Source organism: Argiope bruennichi, chromosome 4, assembly GCF_947563725.1.
Source record: "Argiope bruennichi chromosome 4, qqArgBrue1.1, whole genome shotgun sequence".
Lineage (NCBI taxonomy): Eukaryota > Metazoa > Arthropoda > Arachnida > Araneae > Araneidae > Argiope > Argiope bruennichi.
Genome location: NC_079154.1, coordinates 96,336,392 through 96,364,087, shown reverse-complemented (window position 1 = coordinate 96,364,087; position 27,696 = coordinate 96,336,392). Strand labels below are relative to the sequence as shown.

At 25.3% G+C, this 27,696-nt stretch overlaps 1 protein-coding gene across 1 annotated transcript; it reads left to right on the top strand.

Annotated features, from left to right (window-relative positions):
* The first annotated feature begins 119 nt into the window (after positions 1-119).
* LOC129966374 (nucleolar protein 6-like) lies at positions 120-25,762 on the top strand. Its single transcript, XM_056080797.1, has 23 exons — positions 120-256; positions 5,137-5,359; positions 6,380-6,496; positions 8,306-8,482; positions 9,506-9,677; positions 10,670-10,789; positions 10,904-11,079; positions 12,018-12,138; positions 12,439-12,611; positions 13,762-13,877; positions 14,844-15,033; positions 16,398-16,517; positions 16,735-16,883; positions 18,168-18,405; positions 20,455-20,575; positions 21,501-21,655; positions 21,760-21,923; positions 22,051-22,203; positions 22,292-22,389; positions 22,606-22,817; positions 22,907-23,104; positions 24,195-24,296; positions 25,519-25,762. Exons 2-23 carry the CDS (start codon positions 5,165-5,167, stop codon positions 25,663-25,665), a joined length of 3,414 nt encoding a protein of 1,137 aa, XP_055936772.1. The 5' UTR covers positions 120-256; positions 5,137-5,164; the 3' UTR covers positions 25,666-25,762.
* Positions 25,763-27,696: the final 1,934 nt, after the last annotated feature.

The window sequence follows — 27,696 nt, the reverse complement described above, 5'->3', positions numbered from 1 at the left end:
ATTTTAAAATTGATATTGTTTTAAACAGTTAATTATATTAGAAAATGTCAGAAAGCATTTTTTTTTTTTTAGTATTATGATTGAGTTTAGTAGGATTTAAACATCTCAATGTATTGTATACAATTCATAGCAGCACGTTGTCTATTTTCTCGCCGAATTTGCCACACGTGTGAGATGAGGCATTTTTGTAAAAACATTTTTTAAATTATCACAGTGACGAATTTGTTGTTTACATAGGAAGTTTAATTTTCATCAGGTAGTTCTTTTTTTATCGATTTAATTTTAAAACTGTCTGAAATCAAAATAGCTTTGCAACAAATTTCAGGAACAGTAATTGAATGTATACTTTTAGTTACATATAATTTAAATTTCTTTAATATGTATGCATTGTAATTTTTTTGAAACTTGTTTTATTTGTTTTATAAGCTATGTTTCTAAATTTATGAACGAATGTTATTAGAACGTCTGGATACTATCTTTTACTTAGATGTTATTGTTAAGTTTTGTGATCTCCTTGGGGAAAAGTTTTCATTTTATTTTAAAATTATTCATAATATTATGTAGATTTAATTTTTTTTTTCCCTCGAAACTCTCTGCATGCTTATATTATTACAATAAGCTTCTTGAAATTTGGCAACATTGTTTTTTACAAAATATCTTCTTATTTATTGATATATACATCAATACTATTTCTTTCTCTTTTCTTTTGCAACAACTGCATTTATTTTATTAATAATTGCTTAAGATTTTAGTTAGTAATTGTTGACTTCATGACTGTTTACATTAAGAAATTTTGCTTGCTTATATCTTAAATATGGATTGAAGATTTTATCCTTGATACAAATCTTTCATTTTAATCTTTTAATTATTTATTCCATGCTACAATTTTAAAAGTATCTTTTTGAGAATACAAATGGTCTTATTAATGCAATTATTACGTTTATCATTGTAATAAAAGTTTTTGTCGAATTTCAAAATTTTGAAAAGTCAAGTGAGATACGAGATAGATTGCAGAATGTATTCAAATTTTGATTTAACTTATGACTGTAAGATGCGATCCCTGCAAATGCATGTCAGTGTCATCTTGGATATGGTGATTGTCATATAAGTTTTGAACTCATGAGATCTACACTGAAGTGCCAGAAAAACTGGTACACCAATCTAATAGCATGTAGAATCCCCATGAGCAAGCAGAAGTGCCCCAACACTTTATGGATTGGATTCAACTAATTTGTGAAAATATTCTGTAGACAGTTCACACCACGATTCCTGCAAGGCAGCCAACAAAGCCATGGGAGTGTGAGGTGGGGGAGATCTCATCAGGATTGCATGTTGCAAAACATCCCAGATGTACTCATAATGTTCATGTCAGGGAAATTAGGTGGCCAAGAGAGGGAATGAAATTCAGAATAGTGCTCCTCAAGTCACTTGGCAGCTACTGTAGACTTGTGGGGTGGTGCATTATCCTGCTGAAATTATCCAGGTCTGTCGGAATGCAAAGAGGATATAAATGGATGCAGGTGGTCAGAAAGGATGTTAATGTACCCCTGACTGTCATAGTCGAGTCTAAACATATCAACGTTTCTATTTGATGTCAAGTGCACACACCCTATACAATCACAGAGCCTCCACCAGCTTGAACAGTTCTTTGTAGGCATGAGAGATCTATGCATTCATGGGATTTTTTCCATAACCGTACACAGCCATCCACCCAATACAGCTGGAAATGTGACGTTTTTCCAATAATTAAGAGTTCAATGATGGTATTGGCTAGCCCAGGCAAGGCGCAGGGCTTTATGCTGCTAGATCAACAATGCTACACAAGATGGTCTGCACCTGCGAAAGCCCATATCAATTAGGGTACATTGCACAGTGCATATGCTAGCTCTTGTTGATGGGCCTGCATTCAAATCTGCAGCAATTTGAGAAAGTGTTGAATGGCTATCTCATGTAATGATTCTTTTCAGCCATCAATGATCTCGTTCTATCAATATCTTTTTCCGGCTGCACCACTATCAGAGATTTGAAGTTTTACCAGAAACCTGATATTTGCAACATGCCCTTGAAATGGTTGTGTGCAAAAATCCAAATTTCATCACTACTTTGGAAATGCTGTACACCAACTCTCATGTGCCAATGATTAGTCCCTATTGAAAACCACTTAAATCTTGATAACTTGCCATTGTAACAGCAAAAATCAATGTATAGGCTCCTCAGACACCTGTTGTCTTATATATGCACTGTCGACCGCATCGTATTACGCTGATTGGTTGAACACCTTCGTTATTTGCATACGACCTGCTATACTTTTTTTTTTTTTTTTTTTTTTGTTGGGCTCATCAGTGTAGATTGTATGAACATTTGTCTTGTGGAGAATTCTTAACAACGCCTCTCATTTTTAATTTTTAAAAAATAAACATAAACAATAAAGTCAAGAGAATAATATGTCCAGAATTGAAGTGTCAAATTTAGATCCCTATGAAATCTGATAAAGCAGTTAGAAAGCTCTGTATTCAGGGACTTTTTGTCTTTGCTCGTGGATGCAACATTCCTTGAACCACCAAATCATCAATGTTATTCAGCAATTATTGGTGGAACCAGCTTCGGACATTTGATGTATATATGCTTGCAATAATGCTCTAGAAGAATATAGCAACCATATACTCCTTTTTAAGATACTGTACAGGGGGGGGGGAACCATTCATTTTTCAAAAATTTGTTTGATTATCTATTCTTTTATGAAGTTTTTCTATCGATGAAATTCTAGCATTATGCTGCAAAATTTGAAACTGATAGAGGTTCTACACTTTCCAGACTATCTTGAAATAGTGAAACAAGTATATGTTACCTTTTCAGATATATCTAATAGGAATAATATTACTCTCCTTCCAATAATATTCATTTTTTTTAGTTGATTACTCAATAGTTTCAAAATTATAGCATTTTGAATTAGATTAACACCTTTAATATATATATTTGATTTTTTAAAAAGTTTGAAGTCTCAAGGGCTGTTCTAGAAAATAAAGAAACAATGGTTAATTTTTATATGTTTTTACCAACTTCACATATTTCCTATTTGTAAGGGTGGAATTTTATAACTGATTTTTCGTTCATTTCCTTATGTACTAGAATTCTAAAATTTATTGTTATTAATTAGTTTCCTATAGCTAAAATGTTTGAATTATTTTAGAGCTCTTCATTATCAATTAATATAATGAAGAGAAATCAATTAAACTGAAAACTGATTTTGTAAAGATGATGTCATCTAGAAATATCAAATATTCATTTCCAGATTCCATAATGTTTGTAACCAGGAATTATGAATTATAAAGAAATAATAAAATTAAAAAGAATTCAAACATTGTTTTATTAGCATGATAAAAAATAAGTGGTAACATTTTTAATTGAAAATCTAACTATATTATAAAGAAATTAAGAATAATGTAATCATTAAAAAAGAACTCTTAGTTATTCATTGCAAATTAAAATATACAATAAATGTAATTAAAATTCCAATTTAGATTATTATCAAAATCTCACTCTTTTATCATTTTTGGACTTCATATTTTCAATTAAGAATTTAATAAAGCATTAATAATTAGTAAAAGATAAAAATATTAATAATTAGTAAAAGAAAAATATATAGAAATTAAGAAAGCGATATTGTTAATGCAAAATAGAATATTTATTCTTGCAAATTTAAAATATTAATTAAAAATCATCTCCTTTGCAGTAAAATATGTATGTTTGAATTATGAATAAAAACTTAAAAGAAGCTGGCCAATTTGGTATTATAATTTATGTAGCATTCAATTCCTCCTTAAGAGTTAGGTATTTCATACCTTTTCATTAAGCTACAATGAATTTCACAAGAAACAAATTAAAAGTCAAAAAATAATAGATATTTTTAAAAAATTAAGCTTTTTTTTTATATGTATTGAAAGAAAAGTCTAAAGGGATGTTCAGACTTATAGAATTTTTTTAATTCTAATTTTGTAATTAATTAAGAAGGAAGGGGGACCTTAAATGTTCATTACACACACACACACACACACACAAGAAAAGATACATTACAAATGTGATTATAATTCTAATTTATTTAAAGCTTTTTTTTATCTGTGCCTCACATTTTTATTTCCTTTGTCTTGGTTTCCAGATTTTATATATATTTGTATGTGTAATGATACCTCTTAATTTAATTTAAATCTTGATTAATTTCCTAATTTAGTTTAGAATTTCCTATGCTATGAGCAAAGAGATAAAAATCCCTAATGCCTGCGGCTTTCATCATTACACCCTCTCTCTCATCATTTTTTCCCTTTTCTAAGTAGACATGTGTCAAAGGAATTCTTATCAGAATATCTTAGTAAAACCACTAAAGGGAAAAATTTCTGTCCCTTTGCTCTTTTATTCTGTTGCTAACGGATGCTTCTCCCTCTTGTCCCCTTGTACAAAGTGTGTTTCCCATGGTAAAATAAATTGAAGTTAAATTCAAAAGCACTAGAGTCACTCTTAAAAGCACAAAAAATATATGAGAGTTTGTTTTGATGTTAAACTGAGCAGTAATAATAATTAAAAAAAAGTTTTTGCTTTTTAATGAAAAAAAAGTTGTAAATGTCTAACAAATGATTTTAATTTGTTTGATCAATAAAACTGTGAAGTGTGATTTTTTTTAAAAAAAATATTTAAATAATTTTAAAGAATATTTGTTTTAATTAATTAAAATTCTTTGAAAATATTATTCTTCAATAATTAGTTCATACTACGTTATGTATTATATATTGGTAAGAAGTGCTACTGATGATTGGGCACCAACATTAGAGGGTATGTTGTCTATTCAGCACTCACTGAATGGCAGAAAACATTTGATAGGAATCTGAATTAACACCATAATTTTAAGCATATTTAGTTTAGATCAGATATAGCAATCTAGAATGACAAATAACAGTTGGTGAGCAGAAGAGTAAATAATCTATCATTTAACCAAGCATTTCCAATGAATGTACTAACATATTATCTTTTACTTCCTGTATGCATTGTATTTTTACTTTTCAAACATGTTTCATTTACTTTTGGCTTCAGTGAGTATCTTAAGAAATTTGAAAAATTATATTTCTTAATCATTTTATCTTGCAGTTGAGAACCAAGCACATAGGTGCATAAAATGCCAGACCAAGCCATGCTTTCATCAAATGTATTTGATGATTCAGATTCCGTAACAGTTCAGAATAAATCTAAGAGAAAAAAGAAAGCAGATTTTTCTAGAAAGAGAAGAAAATTAAATGCCCCTACTGCTGAGGAATTGAATGAACTTCGGGAGGCTGAAACGTTGTTTCAGTCTAATCTTTTAAAAATGGAAGTAAGTTAGTTTTGAATATTTATTTTCAGAATTTTAATGATAAAGTTATTTTTATTGTTATTAATGAAAGTAAAAGAAAGAGAAACATATGTAGGGAAAAAACATTTTACCAATATAATATTTTTGTTGTCCTTAGACATCAAGAAATATATGTCTGTCTTAAATATCAGAAATATACATTTGTAATAAATTCAAATTATCTGCATTTTTTTAATTAATTGTTTTTCGACAACTTAAATTCAAATTTAAAAAGACTTTCTAAGCTGCATATTTTCTAGCTTTTCCTATGTTTTGCAGTGTTTAATATCTATAACTATCAAATATGTAGCTACTGTATCACATAAATTTTAGTAAAATTCCTGCAACATAAATTCTGAGCACATTTCTATACTTTCTTCTTTTGCATTCCCAAATTCAAGTTCCATCTGATTCCTGATTAGAGTCCAATTAAAGAACTTAAAGAGAAATAATTGCTTGAAGGTTTTTTGGAAGCCATTTATTGTGGAACAAAAAGATAAAATTCTGTAAAGTATTTCTAACATTTCATACTACTTTGGTGCGTGGTTTAACACGCATTGCCAAATTTACTTTAAATTAAAGTATTAAAACATTTTTACTTAATGAAAACTGCCAGCCATGTAAATAACAAAAATAAATTTTAATTACAATTTAAATTAACAAATATAAATCATGATACATTGGCCGTAATTCCATCGACCAGCACGAGGCAGAAGTTCTAAGCCAGCTGGCGAAGGCAGGAAGTGAGTCACTCGTATCCGTTGGAGAGCAAAGTTCATCTCCAAAGGTATGATTGATGCTTATCGCCAGTTGGCGAAACAAACAGTCATTTATCGCCTGTTTGGCCGCTGCACTACATAAAACTACAATTTAAAAATATTAATACTCTGGATGTCAATTTTATGTACATGCATACTATTAGAATTTTTTATAATTTTGATACTGAGTAATTACTTTATCTGTAAATCATTAGTTAATTTTTTATATATATATTTTTTCCAGATTGAAGAACTTATGAAAGAATTGAAAGAACATTTACCTGAAAAGGAAAAAATTCATCAATGGCTTGAAACTTTTAAAGAATTTCTTAGAAATATTCCTGAAACTTCTCCGGTTTCAGTATGTATTTTTTAAAGATCAAATCTACTTAATTTTCTTTATTATTTATTTTGCAAGAATTGCAAAAGAGATTGAGAAGATTTTGATATTTTGGAGTAACATATATAAAACTTTTTATTATGGATCTTGTTGTAAGATTGACTGATTTTAATAACTTTCCAGCAAGGTAATTGTTAATATCAAGTGGAGATACACTTATCAATGTTAAAATTAGGATCTCATATTTAGTACATAATAACAGATGCGATAAATATCTGTAAGGCAATACAAATCAGCACAGCTAAATTATCTATATATTGATATAAGATTAATCCATTGATATATCATTTTTACTAATGTTTTTTTTTTTTAATTTTTAAAGAAACATTTGTAAAATATAATTGATATTAGAATTAATAATACTCAGTGATTATAATTCTAAATCTTAAAATGAATTTGTATAAAGTTTTTAATTTTCAAATTAATTCAATATATTATTTAGGTTAGTTCACTTCATTTAAATTCTTTGTTTTAAATTATGTTAGCATATACTTAAATAAGGCTCTTATACCATAAAATGCAGTAAAAAAATTAAACTTTGTTCGTAATTTTATTTATCTTATTTAATTTATTCAGTTTTTAAACTGAATTAAATATTTATGCAATATGTATTTTCTGTTTTCTCCCTGCTGAAAAAAAAAAAAAAAAAAAACGTTTCACTTTTTAAAATAAAATGGAAGTATCAAATTAAGCAGTTTTGAAAGTTTCAGTTCATATCCATTGCTTGAAGTTTTCCTTTTTGTCAAAACTGTATTATCTATCCTAGCTATTATCCCTTCTTTCTTTTAGCAGTGCTTTTTTCATGAATGTAAAATAAAGGAAAATTTTTGTCTCGGCATTTGATAGATGTGGTAGATTAACAAATGCTATGATTTTTAACAGCAATTTTTTTTAATCTGGCTTAGTTTTTTTTATTTAATCAGATTTTTAAATTAGGACAGTTAAAGCAGGATATGACAGTATTTAGAAAATCCTTTGTTAATTAGTAATTTAATTAATTCTATGAGTTAAAAAAATATTATCAGTACTCAACTAAGCTTATAATTTATTCTTCAAAATCAAATTTATAAAAATGAGTTTAAGTAAGAAATTCTACATTGTTTCTAAATCCCGCACATTGCACTTTTACACTTTTATTGAAAACACATTTGAAATACTACTTCAATTTTCTACTGCATACTACCATAAAGCTTGTTTAAAATAATTTTAGATTTAAAATACAGAAATCTATTATCAAATAAATATAAGTCTGATGTTAAACATAATAATTATTTAAATGAGTATATTTTAATAATTTATATTCTTTCAAACAGGATTTTTTTTTTTTTTTTTTTCATAATTTAGGACAAAAAATTATTATTTCTTCCTTCTTACATTTAACCCTGTAAAGATCAGAAGTAATGATATTGATGCTAAAAAACAGAAAAGTTTATTCTTTGTTTTAAAAAGCCTATTAACTATTTTTTTCTTAAATATGTTTTTCAGTTATTCAGTTCTCTCACTTTTTAATAATGGTTTTGATTATTAGTGTATTCAAAACAATTAATATCATATTAATTATTATTTTGAGATCACATAACACTTTTGAGTTTGCAATCATTTCTTTGGGTTAGGTGGAGAGAGGGGACTATTTTCAACCTACAATCTAATCTCATCTCATTATGTTATCTGTAAACCTTTCAGAATTTCTTATGAATGTCTAAAAATTTGTGTACTAACATCTCTTTTTAAGCAAAATCTTTTTAATGTGATTGGAAATTACATTTTCAGATAGAGGATCTTGCTTTAGAAAATGATGTTAAAATACCAATACCACAAATTCCAAAAAATACTAAGGGAAGTTTCAAGTTTGTTCCTCCTTCCAATATGATAGAAATTGGCAGTTTTGCACTTGGAACAATGTGTTCCTCAGTGCCAGTAATCGACATTGCTGTTGAAATTCCAAAGGTAACTTTTTTATTTAAATTATTTTTGTTTACATTTTTTTTTTTTTTTTTTTTTCCCTCAATCTGGAAAGATGCACATTATGTCTCCAAGATCCTAAGGCTTTAATAATAAATCACAGAAAATCAGTTTTTTTTTTTTTTTTTTTTTTTTTTATTATTAGAAAATCTTAAGCTTAACAATATTGCATTTAAGGTCATTTGGAAATTGACAGCATCCATTTCAGTAAGTTTCCCTTATTTTCTTAATCCAAACAATAGCTCTCTAGGCCTCTGCAGTCCGATGTACTAAGTCACATTTTAATATGAGGTGGCTTATTGCATTGAAATGGCTGGCTTAATGAAGCAACATATTAAATAGAGATAGATAAAACTAGCTAACCAAAAATCTTTAGTTCTTTATTAATTTTTGTGTTGAGAAATTCTTAGCCTTTTAAAAAAATCAGAGAATCAGTAGATTATATGAAAATATTCAGTACCTTTATTTTAATTATTTTTTTACTTTTGCGTGTCTATTTTAAACTGCTAAAGGAGTTGATATTTTTTAAATGATATTGCATTTGATTATTCATTTGAGTTTTAATATTATCATCATTTAATAAAGTTTCATATTACAAGATTATGGAAAAAGTCCTAAAAATAAACAAATGAAAGTGTAATTAAAACTTGTCGAGTCTCAATTGTGATAATATACACATGTCTGTTTTTGTTTGATTAATTATATGTATGTCTTTCAAGATAATTGACAAATTTTAATAGAATATAGATTTTTTAGAGATGATCTATTTAGAATTCTATCCTTTCATAGATTCATTGCTATATCTCCAAATTTCATCAAGAAATGAAGTGGAATTTTATAATGAAAAACTTACTTAATATTATGCAATGTATAGCATGGATTTTTTTTATATAGTTGCTTAGAATTTCTAAAGTTCTTTGAGAGAAAGTTGTATTTATCTCATATTTTAAAATTTTCAATTCTTAATTTATATAAAATCTTTTTATGATTTTATTTTTATATTTATAGACATTTTGGTTTGGTATGGACTTTCTGAATCATAGATATCACAGGAAAAGAGCCTTGTATCTTGCCTACATTGCTAGTTTTCTTCTTCAAGAAAATGATCTGATAAGTGATCTAAAATTTACATATCAAAGTGAAGATTACTTAAAACCTGTTTTACTTGTCATTCCAAAAGGTAATTTCTTTTCCCTTCCAACATGATTACTTTTTTTTTTTTTTTTTTGGATACTTTGCATTATGTTAGAAGAGCATAATTTTTTTATTACTCTGCTTCTTCATTGTATGAATCATTTATTATTTAGATGTGCAAGTATTTTATGCATTATATAAATATGTTTATATAATCAGCTTACATATTGTATTTTAAATGCTTATTTCATTACATTATAAATTATTAATATTATTCTAATCGTGCAAAAAAGTCTGAACTGGTTACAGAAATGTTTATGCAACTGCAATTTTAGTGATAAGTAGTTATTTTAACAACCATTTGAATTGCCATCTTATTTGTTATAAAATCTGAATTTTTACATTAGTCAATGTTATTGTACTTTTTATAATAATATCAAATTAAAATTTAGAGTAGATTTTCTGCTGAAATTTCTGAACATAATGAATGGTTATTTTATAGAAAAATCTGAATAGAAATTTGTTATAGAAAAATTTGAATTTCAAAAATTTTATTTTTAGAAATTCAGATGTAGATTTAAACAAATAACTGTTTTAAAACAAGTCAGTGATAAAGAAAACATCAATTTTTAATAGAAACAATTGATTCCAAAATTCAAGTGTATTAAAAATAAAAAATATATCATCTTCAGAGTTTACCAGTAAATAAATAAAACTAATGATGACTGAACTCTAAATGATAGTTGTTATCTATTGCCATTTCTCAAAAACTGATTTGAACTTATTATTAAAATGTTGAATGCATTTTCATTTCACTACATCCAACACTTAAATGCATTTTAATTACAAATATAAATGAAACAAAAAAAATAGAAGTATTTTTGAAATAAAGTTGAACTAATCTGTATATTTTAAACAAATGTTAGAAATTATTTAAAAGGTAATCATGTGCAAAAACAAAAAAAAAATTGTAACTTTTATCAGACATTTATCATTATTTGTATTAAGAGATTTATGTTCATACTTATTATTTTTTAGATTTTGAAAATGTCACAGTATGTCTTACAGCATACCCGAGCTCCAATGCCTTTAAATTAAGTCGATTTGTTCCATCCAAAAATAATGTTAGATCTTCATGGTATTTTGAAAATTCTGAAGGCAAGTTAAAATCTTTGAAAACTTAAAATTATATTAATAATTTTAATTTTTCTTTTTTTTAAATCAAAGAAATTTTTATTTTTCTGTAAATTTAACATTTTTAATTACTTTTAGATATGGACCATTCAGTACTAGAATCATCTGCAACTCCACATTATAATGCTTCTGTGCTGTTTGATTTATTATTGCCAGATATAAATGATTATTTAAAAGAAAAGTTACATACCCAGTCTATTAAAGATGGTATAATTTTGCTTAAACTATGGTGCACTCAAAGAGGTTTATGTAGTGTAAGTAATATCTAGTATTGTTTCTTTTGTTTTTTCTAAGTATAAAATGCCTATATTTCATTCCTTGAATAGACCCCTTAAAATCTATTTAAAAGCAATAAAAATTATATATACTACTTTTTTATTTATATATTATAGTATGCAAAGTTTAATTAATTTGATATGTTCAGTTCTAGCATGACTAATCTTCTTTAACATCCTGTCAATAATTTGTTAATAATAATAATAAATTAAATTACTCTTCATGTTAATTTCAAACAGGCAGTAAACTTTCATTTAAACTTAAGAACTTCCCCGTATGAGCAGATTGTTCTTCTTATTCAGACAGTTTTATTCCTGATGCTTATGAGAATGGCTATATTTACTAACAAGAATAAGTAACGTCCCAAAATTTTGAATTGTATTTGCAATTGACTTGAAAAGGAATGGAGGCACTTTCTTCTTTCTATCTGTAGCAAAATCAGTTATAATGCTTTACCATTATTAGCCTATAACTGATATTTAATTTCAATCTTTCTATGAAGGAAATAATAATTTTAAACAATTTATGTGCACTTTTGATTCTTTCACTTGAATTATAATTTAAAATATTATTATGCAAATTATTCTATTATATTTGGAAGGAATTTGTACAAATTAATAATAATGAATTCATAATTAAAGAAACTTGGATATCATTTTCAAAGAGAAAATAGGAAATTATAATAGAACTTCTCTCAAAATGTAAACACAGTAAACTTAACTATATTTAATTAAACCAGCACTGTTAAAATCCACAAAGATGAGTTTAGTTTTTGTTTAATTTGATTTTAAAATCCTGAGATGTTTGAAATACTTATTTATCAATAAAAAAAAAATTTATTGTACACTCTATTAATGCCATATATTGAAATGTGATTGCATGCATTGCATTTTAACATTCACTTAATTCGTTTTAGGGCTTTGGAAGATTGAATGGTTTCATTCTGAGTATGTTTGTTGCCTATTTGTTAAAAAAGCAGAAGATTACACCTCTAATGAGTGCATATCAAGTATTTCGATCTGCCTTACTTGGTTTTCGTAAGTTAATTTATAATTATGTTTTAATAGTAACATTACTTCTTGTAAAATGTTAAGATCAAATGAAAGTTCCATGAATCTCTAACCAAGAGTTTATAGTTAGATTATTCAATTTTAAGTCAAAATAAATACTTGCATAGATTTTACTTAATGTAAATTTATAATAAATAGCTTAAATAATATAATTTATTATGATAATTAAAGTATCAAAATACTTATTATTTCCAATTTTAATTTTTTTTTTCACAAATATTATTTTCTCTATTAAGTGCAATTTCTTTATGCTAATTTTTTCTCTAGAAAATGAAAATTGGTGTGAACGGGCCATTACTCTTTGTGATGAAGTAGCATCAGTTGATTTACAAAAAGAATTAGATCTGGAGACTTTCAGAACGCACTATAAAGTTGTATTTGTTGATCCATCTGGATATTTCAATTTGTGTTGTTATGTAACAGAACAGTCATTTTTAATGGTTAGAATCTTTTTTATAACATTGTAATTAATCATTTTTAAAATTTTTACTAAACTTTAGCATACTTATATTCATTTTGCTTCCTTGTATCAAACTGATCTTTTTGACTTAGTGATATCTCATTTTCTCTATTCTCAGAGAAAGTTTAAATATAAACTGGTATATTGAGACTGATAAACAAATTTTTCATTCACATTATGTCTAATTAATTATTGTTATTTAGAAATATTTTCATTTTTAAAAAAAATTTATTTATCCTTTTTGGAAATGTAAACCAAAGTTAATTGATTGATCTCATGCAAATTATTTTCAATATTATCATTATTGTCTAAATGGGGGATGGACCTTTAATCATTTGCATTAAATTTAAATAAATAATATGAACTGTTTATCTTCCCCCCTGCCTTTAAAGGAAAAATATACATTTTAAAATGCAGTGTATATATGAGAAATAGAAACTGAATACAAGCAAATATCTAAAATATACTAATAAGTGTAGAGTGTATAATAATTATTTATAATAGAACATGTACTGTTAGATACCAATTCATAAGTAGGAAATATGATTTTTTACAAATTTTTGTTTAAAAAAAAATATTGTCTGTGCCTTACTTTTTTGTAGTATAAAAAAAATTCCTCAGCATTGTCAATATTTGCAGTTTTTTTAATTAATTTGCTCTTCAAGGTAATCTTGCTTCTTAAAGATATCGATGTTGAAGCAAAATGATCAATCAAAACTGAATGAATAATTTATATGGAATTATGTTTGTTATATTTGCTTTGTACTTGTATTTTAATGAAAGAAAGAAAATTAATGTCCAGAGGTGTTTTTCATGATTAATACCAGTTTTTATTAACTGTTATTCAGAGTTTGCTAATGAATTTGATGCTATAATTTGGGAAAGTTTTAAAAAAATGTATTATTTAACTTTCATTTTTATATTTTAAAAGAGTTTTAAAATATGATACAGCATTACATCATATAATCTGAATACTTTCTAAAAAGAAATGATTATCACAGTTGTTTATCAAACCAGTTTTCTATAAAAGGGGAAGTTAAATATTGGAAGTTCATAGATTTTCTTTAAAAAAAGATTTGAAATAAGATATGCCATTTTAATTTTTTCTTAATTAATATTAATTCTCTCAGGTTCAACATGAAGCTAAGCTTGGACTGAAAATTTTAGACAAGGAAACACCAGAGAGTTTCTCACTACTGTTTATGAATAAAATTGCTGTCAATAGGAAATTTGAGTATCTTCTTCAGTAAGTTTAAAAAACTATATTTTGTATTAAATATTATATCTGAAATTTTATGTTATGTTTATATATAATTTATTAAAATTGTTTTTATTAGAATTTTTATATTATATTATATTTATACATAATATTTTTTATAAAATTATTATTTTTATATTATTTTTTATCTAGAATATTATATTTTATAAAATTACTTCAACAGATAAATGAGAATTTTTTTTTTAATTCATTGATTGAAATTGTTCTAAATAAAACTTCATTTTGAATTACATACCACATTGAAAATCATAAGACTATTTTTGTTTAGACTGTTTTACTTGTGGAAAATAAATTTATGACTGTGAATAACATAAAAAAATTAATCTAAAATGTTGAAATTATAAATAAATGGTATACATTTTGTGAAGAAATTATTATCTTCTCATAGGAAAGACCTAATTTCTCATACAAATATGTGAAACTTGTAGCATTCGTAATAATATATATTTTTAAGATATACAAGCTAACTGATATTTATTCATGCTCTTGTTTTCTTCTTTTATAAAACTGTTAATGGATTCTAAACCTTTAAATAGAAATTACTTTTCAAAATAAAATATATCTTAGAATCGCATGCAACAAATTGAATTGGTACTTTTTTTTCTCTCCTTTTAATAAGAGTAACTATACTTCTGTAATTAATTTTAAATAAATGTGCTTGATTTTTTTATCATACATTAAAATATTGTCAACTATTGCCTGTAGAGATTAAAATAAATTGTTTATCTCAGATATAGTGCAATAAAACAGTAATCTAAAACCATCTCTTAACCAATATAAATTTTATTTATAACAGAAATTTGTCCTAACATTCTGTAAGTATATTCATTACTTGTTGAAATATTCATAATGTTTAGTATTCCTTCTTTTTTTTTTTTTTTTTTTTTTCGTCTTTCTTATTCTTATGTCCAAACTATTTTCTTTCTGTTTCAGCTTGAAAGGCCCTAAGAAATTTAAGAAATATTTGCAGAAACTTCTTTCAAAAGATAATTTGCAAAAGGAAAAGTTAGATTTTGGTGAAAATATTGTGGCTTCTTTATTTCCTAAAGTCTGTGATGTTTTAAAAAAAGGCTTAAATAACAGAATATCTTTGATAGATGTGATAAAAATGCCTCATTCTCCAGTAAGTAATTCTTTGCTTTAAAATAAAAATTTATAATTTAAGTAAAACTAATGAATTAATAGTTTTATGATATTTTCAGTAATATAGATTTTTTTAGTGTTTTAATAGAAAATTTTATTGTTTAAACAAATTTTAAATGTTTCATTTATATTAGATTTCCAATCTTAAAAATAAATTTTGTAAAATTACAGTACTCTCATTTTGTGCCTCTTTGCATTTATTAGCTTTAAAATGTATGTCGATTTTTAACAGAATAATTGAGATAGAATTTTTATACTGTATTAATCATTAAACTATTATATTGAAGCATTCCTTAAGTCTTTCAAATGAATGCGTATCTGGGACCATAAGAATCAGGGAAGAATCACTCTGAAATGCCATACATTAAGATCAGGAATTGTTATGGAATATAATCAAATTTATTTCTTGTATTCCCAAGCACTCAAAAACTTGGAAGAAATATTATAAAAATTTTTAGTTACTTGTATTAGAAAAGTAAAAAATTTTAATAAAGGAAATTATTTTTCTATATTTTATCATTTGAAATATTCCAGCTACGAATAAGGTTGAACCTATCCAATTTTAGGTGTTCTTTTCAATCTTTTTTCTTTTTTCCTCCATACAAAAGCTGAGAAATAGAGCTTACCAAATGATTTTTTAAAAAAATGACTCAATAATTTTCTAACATTTTGTTTATGATCTCTAGAACAATACAAATAATCTTTAAAATTTTATTAACAATTCTATTATACAGTGCTGAGTTCAAATGTAGTTTTTCAAATCTTAAATAATGAAAAACTACCTAAAATCATAATGGCAAAAGGAAGACTATCCAACCTGATATTATTTTCAATAGAAGTAAATAATGTGAAAATTTAAATTTGGATGGCATGAATAAATTTGCAGGAATCAAAGCAAAGAAAATAAAATTATATTCATTTTTCTTTTACATCTGTATTAATGTGTTGTTAGATAAGTATTATTGTTCAGCTAAGAATAAATACTGTATAGTTTCCTTTCTTAAATACGAAAATGGAAACTATATTTAATTATTCACTTGGAAAGAAAGAAAGAAAAAAAAATCTATTTAACTACTCACTTGTTTGTTTCATTTACTGAAAGCTTTCTCTTTTCACACTCATCCTCAAGGCTTTAGAGAGCTGCTATGGTAAATGATAATTTATCTATTTTATTTATTTATAATTCCTAGTAATGTAACCTGAAGAGTTGAAGTAGTTGCTTCAAATGTGAGAAATTATATGTTGTTTATATATATATTTTTATTTCGTATTAAATTTTCAATGTAATTTATTTATTTTTGTAACATTATTTTATTTCATAATAATTTGCATATTTTCTTTTAGTGGTCTGTCACTGACAATCCACCTAATCCAAATCAAGGTGAAGTGACTCTTGGTTTTGTTCTGAATCCTGAAGTTCCTTTTAATAACATTGAAAAGGGGCCAATAGCTGATGACCCAAAAGTATTATTCTTATTAATTTTATTTACTAGATTGTGATTATTTGTATAATTTTTTTTTATTGGTTGGAAGCCAGTAATGAAAAGGGCATTTGTTTTAACTTTAATAGTTTTATAATTTCATGAAATTTTATATATTATATGGAAGTAAAACTTTTTGCTACAAATGCTTGAGAATTTCTTTTAGTTTTAATTTCAATTTTTAATATTGCATTAAACAGTCCAAAGAGTTTCAAGATTTCTGGGGAGAACGCTCAGAATTGAGAAGATTTCAAGATGGAACGATCCGTGAAGCTGTATTTTGGCCTGCTACTACAGCTGCTGAGAAAAGAAAAGTATTTGCATGTATCATAACAGATATCTTGACAAGGTAAATATACTTGCATAAACATTAGTATGTAATAGGGCACTTTTTTTTGTGTTAAATTAATGATCTAAATTAAAATACTTTTATTTTGTTAAGATTGCTACTGTTTCATTATTAACCAAAATCTGTTTTTTTTTCTTTAGAAATTAAAATTAATTAGTTTACTAAAATAATTCCTGTTACATTTTATATATTGTTATCTTTTGTGTCCGTGTATGTACTTTTTGTGTATGCAACACTACTAATTATTCTTATTTCAGTATTTATAATTATATTCTAATCTGAAATTGTTTTAACTACTTTTCAGAAGGCAATCATTTAAGTAATTTAATTTCCAAAAAATTAGAAGTGCGTGATTTTAATTCTTCATTAAGAATTAAAATCACGCACTTCTAATTATAGTTATATTACATAGTTTCTGCTCTTTCGTCTTATGTTGAGTTTCAAAAAGGTTGCATTTCCTTTCTCAGCCTTATTTCAATGGCTTAAACTTGTTTAGCTGAAGTCATTACATTTCTTACATAAATTTTTACTATTTTTATTTCATTATAAATGCTTTTTTATACAGAAAAAAGTTGTGAATACTTTTTAATCATCATTTTTTTTTGTAGTTAGTTTTTTTATGTATAATATATTATTTATAAATTGGATAGTATTTACTATATGTAAATGTGTTATCTAATTGTTGTATGAATTTGAAAAATAAACATTATTTAAAAGCACGAAGCTATAACAATATAATGAGATATTATTATGAAATAATAAAATAATATTGTGGTATCTGGGTTATAAATGTGGCTATAAAATTCAGAATATTCCATTTTTGATTTAAATATTTTTAGATTAGCCATATGGATCAATTTGTCTCTTCTAATGATTATAGTGCATATCTATTATTTATTTTGTATTTCTGGTTTTACTTTTAATTTTAAAAAAATTAATTATCTCTATATTATTGAAATTTCCAATATCTAAAGCTTTAAACTTCTCATTATAATTTTATATTGTTGGGAATGTAGCTTGTACTTCTAAAATGATATATTTTACTGCTAGTAAATTTCCTGTTTTTTTCATTGTGAAATTTCTATGGCTCTTAAATAAAGGAAAGAAGGTGTTAAAATTTGTATGGTTATGTGTTTATGTATTTAAAAAATGCTGTATTTTGACATGTACATTTGGCCTTTCTTTGTTTGCTCTTTTTACATAATGGACTATTTCTGTTAATGTTTTTATGCATTGACTTCAAATAGAATTATTATAAATATTATTTTTTTTTATTATTTCTAGGCACATTAATGCAAATCCAAATCATATTGTAGTAAATGGTTCTGAAGTGGATTGTATTCTTGAGATTCCAGACATGATTTTGTCATCTGATTTTTCTCCTTATGGAACTGGAGAAGAAGCACATATGGCTATCATGCAGTCTTTCAATGCACTCTGTAAACAGCTGCGTAATTTGAATGGATTGCCATTGCTTATTGCTTCTGTACAAGGTGTATCTCCTTCCTTTCGATTTTCAGAAGTTAGTATTTATTTATTTTTTTTTCTTTGGTTTTTCTCAGATTTGAAAACAAAAATGTTCTTTAGTTTTAGATAATTGAAGTTCTTTAGATAGATTCAGTTTTTAGAATTTGCACTCTTGTATTGTATTATTTAAAAAAAAAAAAAAAAAAAAAAAAAAAACTTATCAATCATGTAATTAAATTTTGTAATAACATTTCATAACATTTTAAGTTATTAAGATATTTATTTGCATATGTTGGAAATGTAAAAAAATCATTTGCATTGCAGCAGATAAATATTAACACTAATCTTTGGATAAAAAGAAGGTAAGTTCCACACACACTTTACTTTTTTCTCGGCTTACTTACATCATGCCTATGTTGCAAGAAAAAGCTCTACTGGTAAAATTGTTCTGCCAGAACCAGATGAACTCTGTTGCAACTGTAAAAAAACTACATTGTATGAAGCGGATACAAAGAGGTCTTTAGAGGTTTATACTAGATAATATAGAAATTTGAAATAATATGGCTACTTAGCATTTTCTCCAGGTAAAGGAAGAAATCAAATTTTGTCTGCTTGTGTCAAAAATGTAGATACAACGAACATTGAAATTAGCAATTTGTCACCACATGGTATTGTAAGTGTGCCGATTGTTTCCCCTGTATTGTATGCCATATTCCACTATATGAAAAATCTTATGGCTGATATTGCATTTTTATCACTGTAAAATCAAGTCTATACATCTATTGCAGGATAAAGATTCAGAAGTTTGTAAAATTTTTGAATTTCAGTTCCTAGCTGGAATGGTGGTTGACATCACTTGGCCATAGAACATTCTATAGAGTGGTAAAGCCCACTTTTACCTCAATGCACAAGTTAATGCCCATAATTCTCGAATTTTGGCAGCAGAAAACTCTCATGCTATCCATAACAACCCTTGCATCCTGAAAAAATGATAGAATGATGTAGTTTTACAGCATCTATATCAGTAAACCATAATATCATAAACCATTTTTTTAAAGATAGTTACAAATAGAAACTAAACTTGTACTATCACAGGACAACAGTATCATGATATGCTGAGTGATTTTGTAATCCCACAACTTCAACAATGGATGTTTTCTGGGCATTATTTTCATGCAGAAGGGCACATCTTTTCACATTGATCATTGTTAAACCATTTCTAGGACAGCATTTCACTAATGCATGAATGATCCATCATCCTTTTTGAATATCATGGCCTTTTCATTTTTCAGATATCACCCCTTGTGACTTTTGGTTGTGGGGTATCCTTAAGGGAAATACTTACCATAAAACAGCATTTGTGCTGGATCCGAAGGACAGCATTTAATATCATGTTCTTGATATTTCGACTGACTTACTCCAGTCAGCTGTAGAAAAATTTGGTTCTGCAGCCAGAACACATTATTGAATAAGAAGGGGGATATATGTAATTACTTTAATGCTATTTTTATATTATTTAACATTTATAAAGAATATTAAATGTTTTTATGTGTGCTATAATGCCATCTTTTGGTGCTTTTGTATTAAATTTTTATTTAATTTGCACGGTCTATTAATTAGCTTCTATATTAGCACAAGATGATATTTTCACAGTCAATATTCTGAATGGCGAATAATATTGTGAGATTATCATAACAATGCAATTGGGCATTTTATGCAATAAAAGCATTATTTGAATTATCTAAAGTTCAAATTTTATTTCATTTGAACCAATAGAACTTATTCTAGAAACCTTTGAAGTAAGAAACTTATTTCTTGCTAACTTTGTACATTAAAATAATTGTATGGCCTTTGAATTTCAGAATTACAAGGCATATTAGATTTATGTTTTCTTTTCCTTTACCTTTTGTTCTTAAGTCTTATTCTTTGACAAATGCGTATTATTACTAAAGAAATTTTTCCTTACTGCTTAGACAAGTAAAAATTTTTGCTTAAATGAATTTTTGATTTGTTGATTTCACTAGAAAGTGAAAAGCTTGTGAAAAGTTAATATTTAAATTTAGTTTTCATTATTAGTTTGGAATTTAATTATTTTTCTTTCTAGGTTTTCCCTCCACTTTCAGTAATGCATAAAAATGATCCAAAAGTTACATATGTGGACGGGCATATTTTAAAACTGCATGAAGGTAGTATTGGAGTTCCCCCTTATACACCTGCTTTAAAAGGTTAGTTTATACTTATCAACTTTTCAGAAACAATGCTGTTTATTGCATTAAATAGTTATTAAAAAGATCATTAACTGAGAATTTCTGTAAGAGTTTTTTTTTTTTTAATGATATATGAAAAATAATATTATTCAATGTTCCTTTTAATAAGAATTTTATTTTTGTATTAACTGTGACCACAAATTCTGTTAGGTTATATAAAATTTTGTATTGCTTGGTGTCCTGAATAATAAAAAAAATCATTATCTTTCACCAGAATATATTAATATAAGCTGATAAAATCTTAAAGTAGTCTTAAGTAGACATAATGTTAAAAAATAATAATGATCTTTAATATGAAGTCACATTATTCATTGCAAAACTAGTAAACTGTTGTACATAACTGCAGGAGTTGTCATATATATTATAATAAGAAATGTTTTTTCTTCATTAATTATCTCTTGTAAGATTCTAGTTGGTGAAATATTACAATATTGCAGTTTTTAAATAGAATAAGTTTTTACTCATTTTAATTATTCTGAATTATGAGTATATATTTGTGTTTTTATTTAACAGTGTTAATCAGCAATTATTTTTCATTTTAATTCTAAATTTCATTATAAAGGAAGAATTGTGTTTGCTGGTTACTGCTATGCTGCATTTTAATATCATTTATTTGAAAATAAAAATTGGAATAAAAAATAATATTTCAAAGTTTTATATTATTCAAATATTATATTTTATTCTTCTCTTAGTATTGTAGTATGAAAAAATTACACCTAATTCTCAAAACTTTTTTTTTTTCATTCCTTATGTATAATATTATAATGTTAGTACAAATATTTCTTTTTTGTTGTTATTATTATTAGTTAACTGATGCAATTGATGTAGCTCCATTATAAATAGTGCTAGCATTAAAAGAATATTTTTTCCCATAATGTTGTAGCCATCATAACCTTAGAAGGTAGTGGGAAATGGCCAGATGATGTTGAAGCTCTTAAAAGAATAAAAGCTGAATTTCACATTGAAATTGCAAAATTAGTCTCTTCGCAGTTTTCTCTCATGGCTGTACCATTCATAACTCATACTGATATCTTCAAAGTAAGCACTTTAAAATTTACATATTTCTCTATTTGAATTTGAATAATTATTATTTTGCATCTGGTATTTAATAAATATTGATTTTTTTTAATGTCATTTAATAGGATGGTTTTGTTTTTCGTATTGAAGTAGCTTGCCATAAAGAAATATATTTATTGAAACAAGTTAAGACTGCTGATGGAACTCTTAAAATTCAAGAAAACCAACAGTCCCGGAATTTAGGGATACAAACTGAAATTCTTCCCAAATTAAACAGTATACTTCATGGGTAAATATGTTTTAAGTTTTTATTTATTTATATATTCGTTATTGGTAATTTAATATAAATTATGCTTTGCTTGTTGCTAATTGCATTTCAAAATAATATGAGCATTAATTCTATCTGAATTTTGTAGGCTTCATCAACAGCATAATACATTTGGTACTGCCTGCCGACTTGCTAAAAGGTGGATTTCAGCACAACTGAAACATGGATTGATGGATGATATGGCAATAGAGCTACTTGTTGCTAACCTTTATATTCATCCAGAGCCTTATACTTGCCCATGGTATAAATAAATAACATAATAAATTGCTATATATATTTATTTGTTATTGGAGACAAAAATGCCTAAGTATATTTCCCTTCTTTTGCAGTTCTCCTCAAGTTGCATTCATACGATTCCTCAACTTACTTGTCACTTATGATTGGGCAACAGCTCCTCTTGTTGTAAATTTAAATAATGAATTAAAAAGTAAGATTTTACATCGTTTTATAATTTCATTTGCATGTATATTTAAATAATGATATATTAACTTGAAGGAAGAAATGTGAATCCATAATTTTCTTTCAAGTTATTATTATTATTTATTTTTTAGAAGTAATCCAGAATTAAAATTTACATTTTGTGATTGACTTGTTCATTTAATATTTTTCAATGGTTTTTTTTTTTTTTTTTTTTTTTTTGTAGAAGCAGATATTGAAGAAATATATTCCACATTTACTTCTCAAAGATCTACTCTTCCGCCTATGGTAATTGCAACTCCTTATGATAAAAGAGGGAGTATGTGGACTAAGAATAAACCAATTGCTTTAATCTTGAAGAGAATTGCAATTCTAGCAGAAGCAAGTTTAAAAACTTTAGAAGGCATTTTGAACAAATCACTAACTTCTGATATTAAGGTAAGTTATTTTATCATTTTTATTTATTTTACAAGTTTTCAAATATTATGTAAGAATCTGTGGTGTTTAATATAATTAAATATTTTCAGGCAATATTCAGACCACCTTTAGAATCTTATGATGTTGTTATTTATTTAAAAAGAAATGAAGTGCCAAGATTAAGATGTGCTGTTGATGTATATACTTCTGATAAATTACCAGTTTATGAGCCATATAAACAAGATAGAAACGAATTGTATCCAGTTGTGGAATATGATCCTGTTCAGATGTATTTGGAAGAGCTAAGAGTAAGTTTTGAACTTTCTAAAAAAGAAATACATATTGATCAGTTGAAAAATAAATTTTATTATGATTTATATTATTTTATTATAATAATAGGTTATATTAAAATTAAATATTTTATTAAATAATTATTAGAGAAATTTTGTATAAATGAAATAATAATTGACAGTTAGTCACAATAGCATTTAAACTATGTTCAAATCCACCAAAATCTTCAGATTTAATTTATCATATTGACTATATTTAAATTATTATATTTTTAGTCTTGTTATATATAAAGATACATTCTTTAAGAGTTCAGAGTTAATTAAGAAATCATTATTTCTACTGATTAAATTATCATTTTCAAATGATTTATCCATTATATGTTATGTGCAAATTAATATTCACATACATATTAATTTATACATGTACATTTTACCATATTGATTAAATATTTTATTAAATAATTATTAGAGTAATTATTAAATAATTATTTTATTAAATAATTATTATTAATTTTATTAAATAATTATTATCCATTTAATAATAAATATGGAATATGTGCTTACTTACATAATTACAATTATAATATCAAATAATGCATTTAATATCAAAAAAATTCAAAATACATTATAAAATAAATAATTTTTATCTGAAGTTAATTCTTATAGTTAGTAGAAGACTTCGGCTACATACCGTCTGTCAATATCTCGGTATATAATTACTAACTTTTAATCTTGTACTGGATTCTAAGTGGTAGTCTGTGAGAGGGGAGCAATATGTTGTCTTAATTATATTCATCATATTATATTGCATGTTTACACAGGTAGGTAGAACCAAAGAACGATATTAAAATTAGGATAAACCCATTATATTCCAAAAGTTATTCTTTGTTTCTGAACGTGCTTTTAAAATTATCTCATTTTGAAGGAGATAGATTTTGTATTCTCTTTATCTCTTGAGAAAAACAATGTTCCATGAATATGTTTCTTTTTGTAGCATGTTTAACTAAAACTGCTTTTCCTGCAATTTGTTAAAATGAAAACATTGTTAAATATGTCTCTAAAAGTTTTCTTACTGTTATAATAAAACAAAGAAATCTTTTATTTGAAGGGAAATTTTGGAGAATTTGCCTTCTTCTTGCATGATATGTATGGTGGAGATTTCATAGCAGTAGTGTGGAAAAGATCTGCTTTTGTTCCAAAAGAATTTAAAGTATGTATTCCTAATAATACTAATCAAATAAATTAAAGTTTTATAAATATTGATAAGGTACTATATTTTGATATTCAGTTTAATTTTCAATTATCTATTGCTATTGTTTTAGCAAACTTTAATTCTTAAACTTTTTGTAGTTTCATATATATGTATATAATATAAAATAATTATAATGCTATGTTTTTTTTTTTTTTTTTTTTTGCTGTTTATGTTTTTTTCAAATACTATATAATCTATCGACAGGTCGCCATGTTATTGCTTTCTTTTTTTTTTTAATTTATCTTTACAAATTTTCTTTAAAAAACCTACTTTATTAGTAATCAGAAGAACAAAATATTTCTTTCCTCTTTTGATTAATAATAAGCAAATTCTTTCTGTATTTATCTTTGTTGTATGAATAGAAAATATATGTATGAGTAGCAAAAATTTAATGTTGTAGTATATGAATATATTATTTGTTTCAATTTTTTATGTTTGGCTTTTTTATTGAGTAAGAGAAAATGGATTTTAAAAAAAATTCATGATGTATAAAACCTATTTTGATAAACCAGAAATATTTATTGAAAAAATATAGGAATTATTGCAATTATCTAAAGTGAAATAACCTTTTTTGAACATAAGTAGAATATCACGTGATTAGTAGATATGAGATCTTATTGAAATTGATTTCTTTTCTGTAATTTATCTGTTTGATATGATGTTCTATCAATAGAAATTGTATCATATGAAATCCCTTTCAATCTATCAACCACAAATAAATTAATATTGTCAGAAACCACACTAATTTTTTTTAAGTTATAATTTTCTAAATAACCATACAGATAAAAACAAAATTGTGTGCATGATATCTAAATTTACAATTCTAACACTTCATTTTTTTATCTCATGTACTGAGTTTTGAATTTAAATTTATAGCTGTTAAAGTACTCTTATTTTGATACTGTCAACTATGAGAAATTCTACTATATTTTACATTTTCTTAAATTATAAAAAGTCATGCAAGTGTTTTATTTATAATTTGTGATATTTTGAACCTGTCCTCTTATATTAAGAATTTATACTATGTTCAGCTTCTATAATATATAACAATAGAATTAATGAGCTTTTTGTTGCATATTGTAAGTAGAATTATCTGAAGTATTAGAATTTATTTTTCATATATTGTTTAAATTTTTTCAGACATATGAAATATTTCTAAAAATAACTTTTTCATTAATAGGTTTCCATTGTTAATTATCGGACACTTTACACGGATGGCATTCGACTAATTCCAGATGTTGAAAGAATTCTAGAAGACATGGAAATTTTAGGATCAGGAATAGTTAAGAAAATAGTCAAACAAACTGAAAATTGGCAAATTCCATGAACTTTCAGAAATACTTTATAAATTTGTATATTATGTATATATTACATATGACTGCATGCTGATTGCCAAGCATTAAATGCTTTACTTTTGTAAAGGAAAAATAAATTTTCTTTTTTTATATAATTTTGCTTTTTTTTCACACACACACACATACTTATATATGAAAAAATATACCTTAATAAATCTAACTCGTTTTGGATAATTATTTTGATTGTAAACAAGAAATTTCTTTTCAAATATTAAATAACAGTGTGTATTTTTGTTTAAAAAAATGTTAGAGAAATAAAAAAAAAAGCATTTAAAAAATTATTGTATTAAAAAAATTATAAATGTTATCTTAAATTACTTTATTTTACTGTTAGTTCAATAGTAATAATTTTCTTTAATAAAATCAAGATTTTTACAATCGTACATCAAATATATATATAAATATATATATATATTGATTACTAATAATAACTAAATATTGCTTTATTTTAAATTATATATATATATTCATTGAAACAATTTATAGTAAGATTGATTTTAATCCATTTTTTCCATTTAACTAGTTTAATGTATCAGCTTATATACATGAATAAAAATTTAAAATATATGTTGTATAACTTGTCTAGCTGAGCATCACTCTTTATTTCCTATGCCAGTGTCAATCTCATCATTTTGATCAAATTCAATAATTTTAATTTTTTTTAAAGTAGAAAAAGATATCTTTTATGATTATTTTTTTAAATAAAAATTAGAGAAATCTGAGAAAATGTCAAATGCATTTACTTATATCAGTACCATTTCCATTCTTTTGCATTCAATATGTTAGGTAAATTTTCTTTATATTACCTTTCTGAAAAATAATGTTGTTAGCTTTACCTTCAGTAATTAATTATCACTAACTCTTTATTTATACACTGTGTGTACACTATTATAGTGAGGGTCCTTTTTTTACACAGGCTAGTGGACAAGAATTTTTAATTCATATAAATTCCAGTTCTTAAAGAACTGACATTTTCATGTATCATTTTTCTAATAAAATAGAAAAAATATAATACATTAAAATTAATATATGTATTATAATAGAAATATTAAGCATTATGATAGAAAAATATTATGCATATAAATATATTATACATTTCTTTCTATTTCATACTTACACATTTTAAAAAAAATATTTTTTAGTAGTTACTGAAATAAATGTAAACATTAGTGGCTGTGTAAAGGTCAAAACAATAATATAATTCATTTAGTAGAACTGAGAAAATCCCATTACCTGAATTCCCAGATCTTTAAAAGCACATCATTTACAATTCATAATTATATTAAATACTACATGTTAGCTGCAATATGGCTGAATTCACTCTTTGCTTTTTGATATCCCTAATACTATTTACATTCCAATCATGACAAAGATACACTGAAATTTAAATCTTTTTCTGCTAGAATCATCAAGAGAATGCCAGATGGAAAGATTACAATTTAGATTATCTGTTTACAACTTAGTATCTACTTAGATTATCTTAGAATTTCATTAAATACTATTAAGAGCAAGGGATAGAATACCACAGAGCCATTAAGAGTGCTTGCAATGAAAAGAAACAAATTCTCCTTTGTGGCATGGATAAAAATATATAATAAATACATTTCCACATTTTTTTTTATACATTTTTTAAAATTCTTTCTTTTACATGCAATAGCATATAAAGATCTCTTCATTTAAATTATAATTTATATTAGCTTGGAAAGCAAAGGTGCTTATTTCTAATTTTAGTATCTTAAAAATGAAATTGTCTCAATTAAACACAACAATTTTGATAGGAAAATATATATATTTATTTTCATTCTATCAAACCAAACAATTATGTAAAATTAAAATACTGCAGTCACAACAAGCTTGGATAATAAAAACTGCAGTTATTTGTACTTTTAAAAAGTCACATCTAAAATACTATTATTGATTGATTTATAAATTTATATAGATTTTAATATCCAATAAAATATTATTAATTATTTTTATTTAAAATAGTACTTAGATCTGTACAA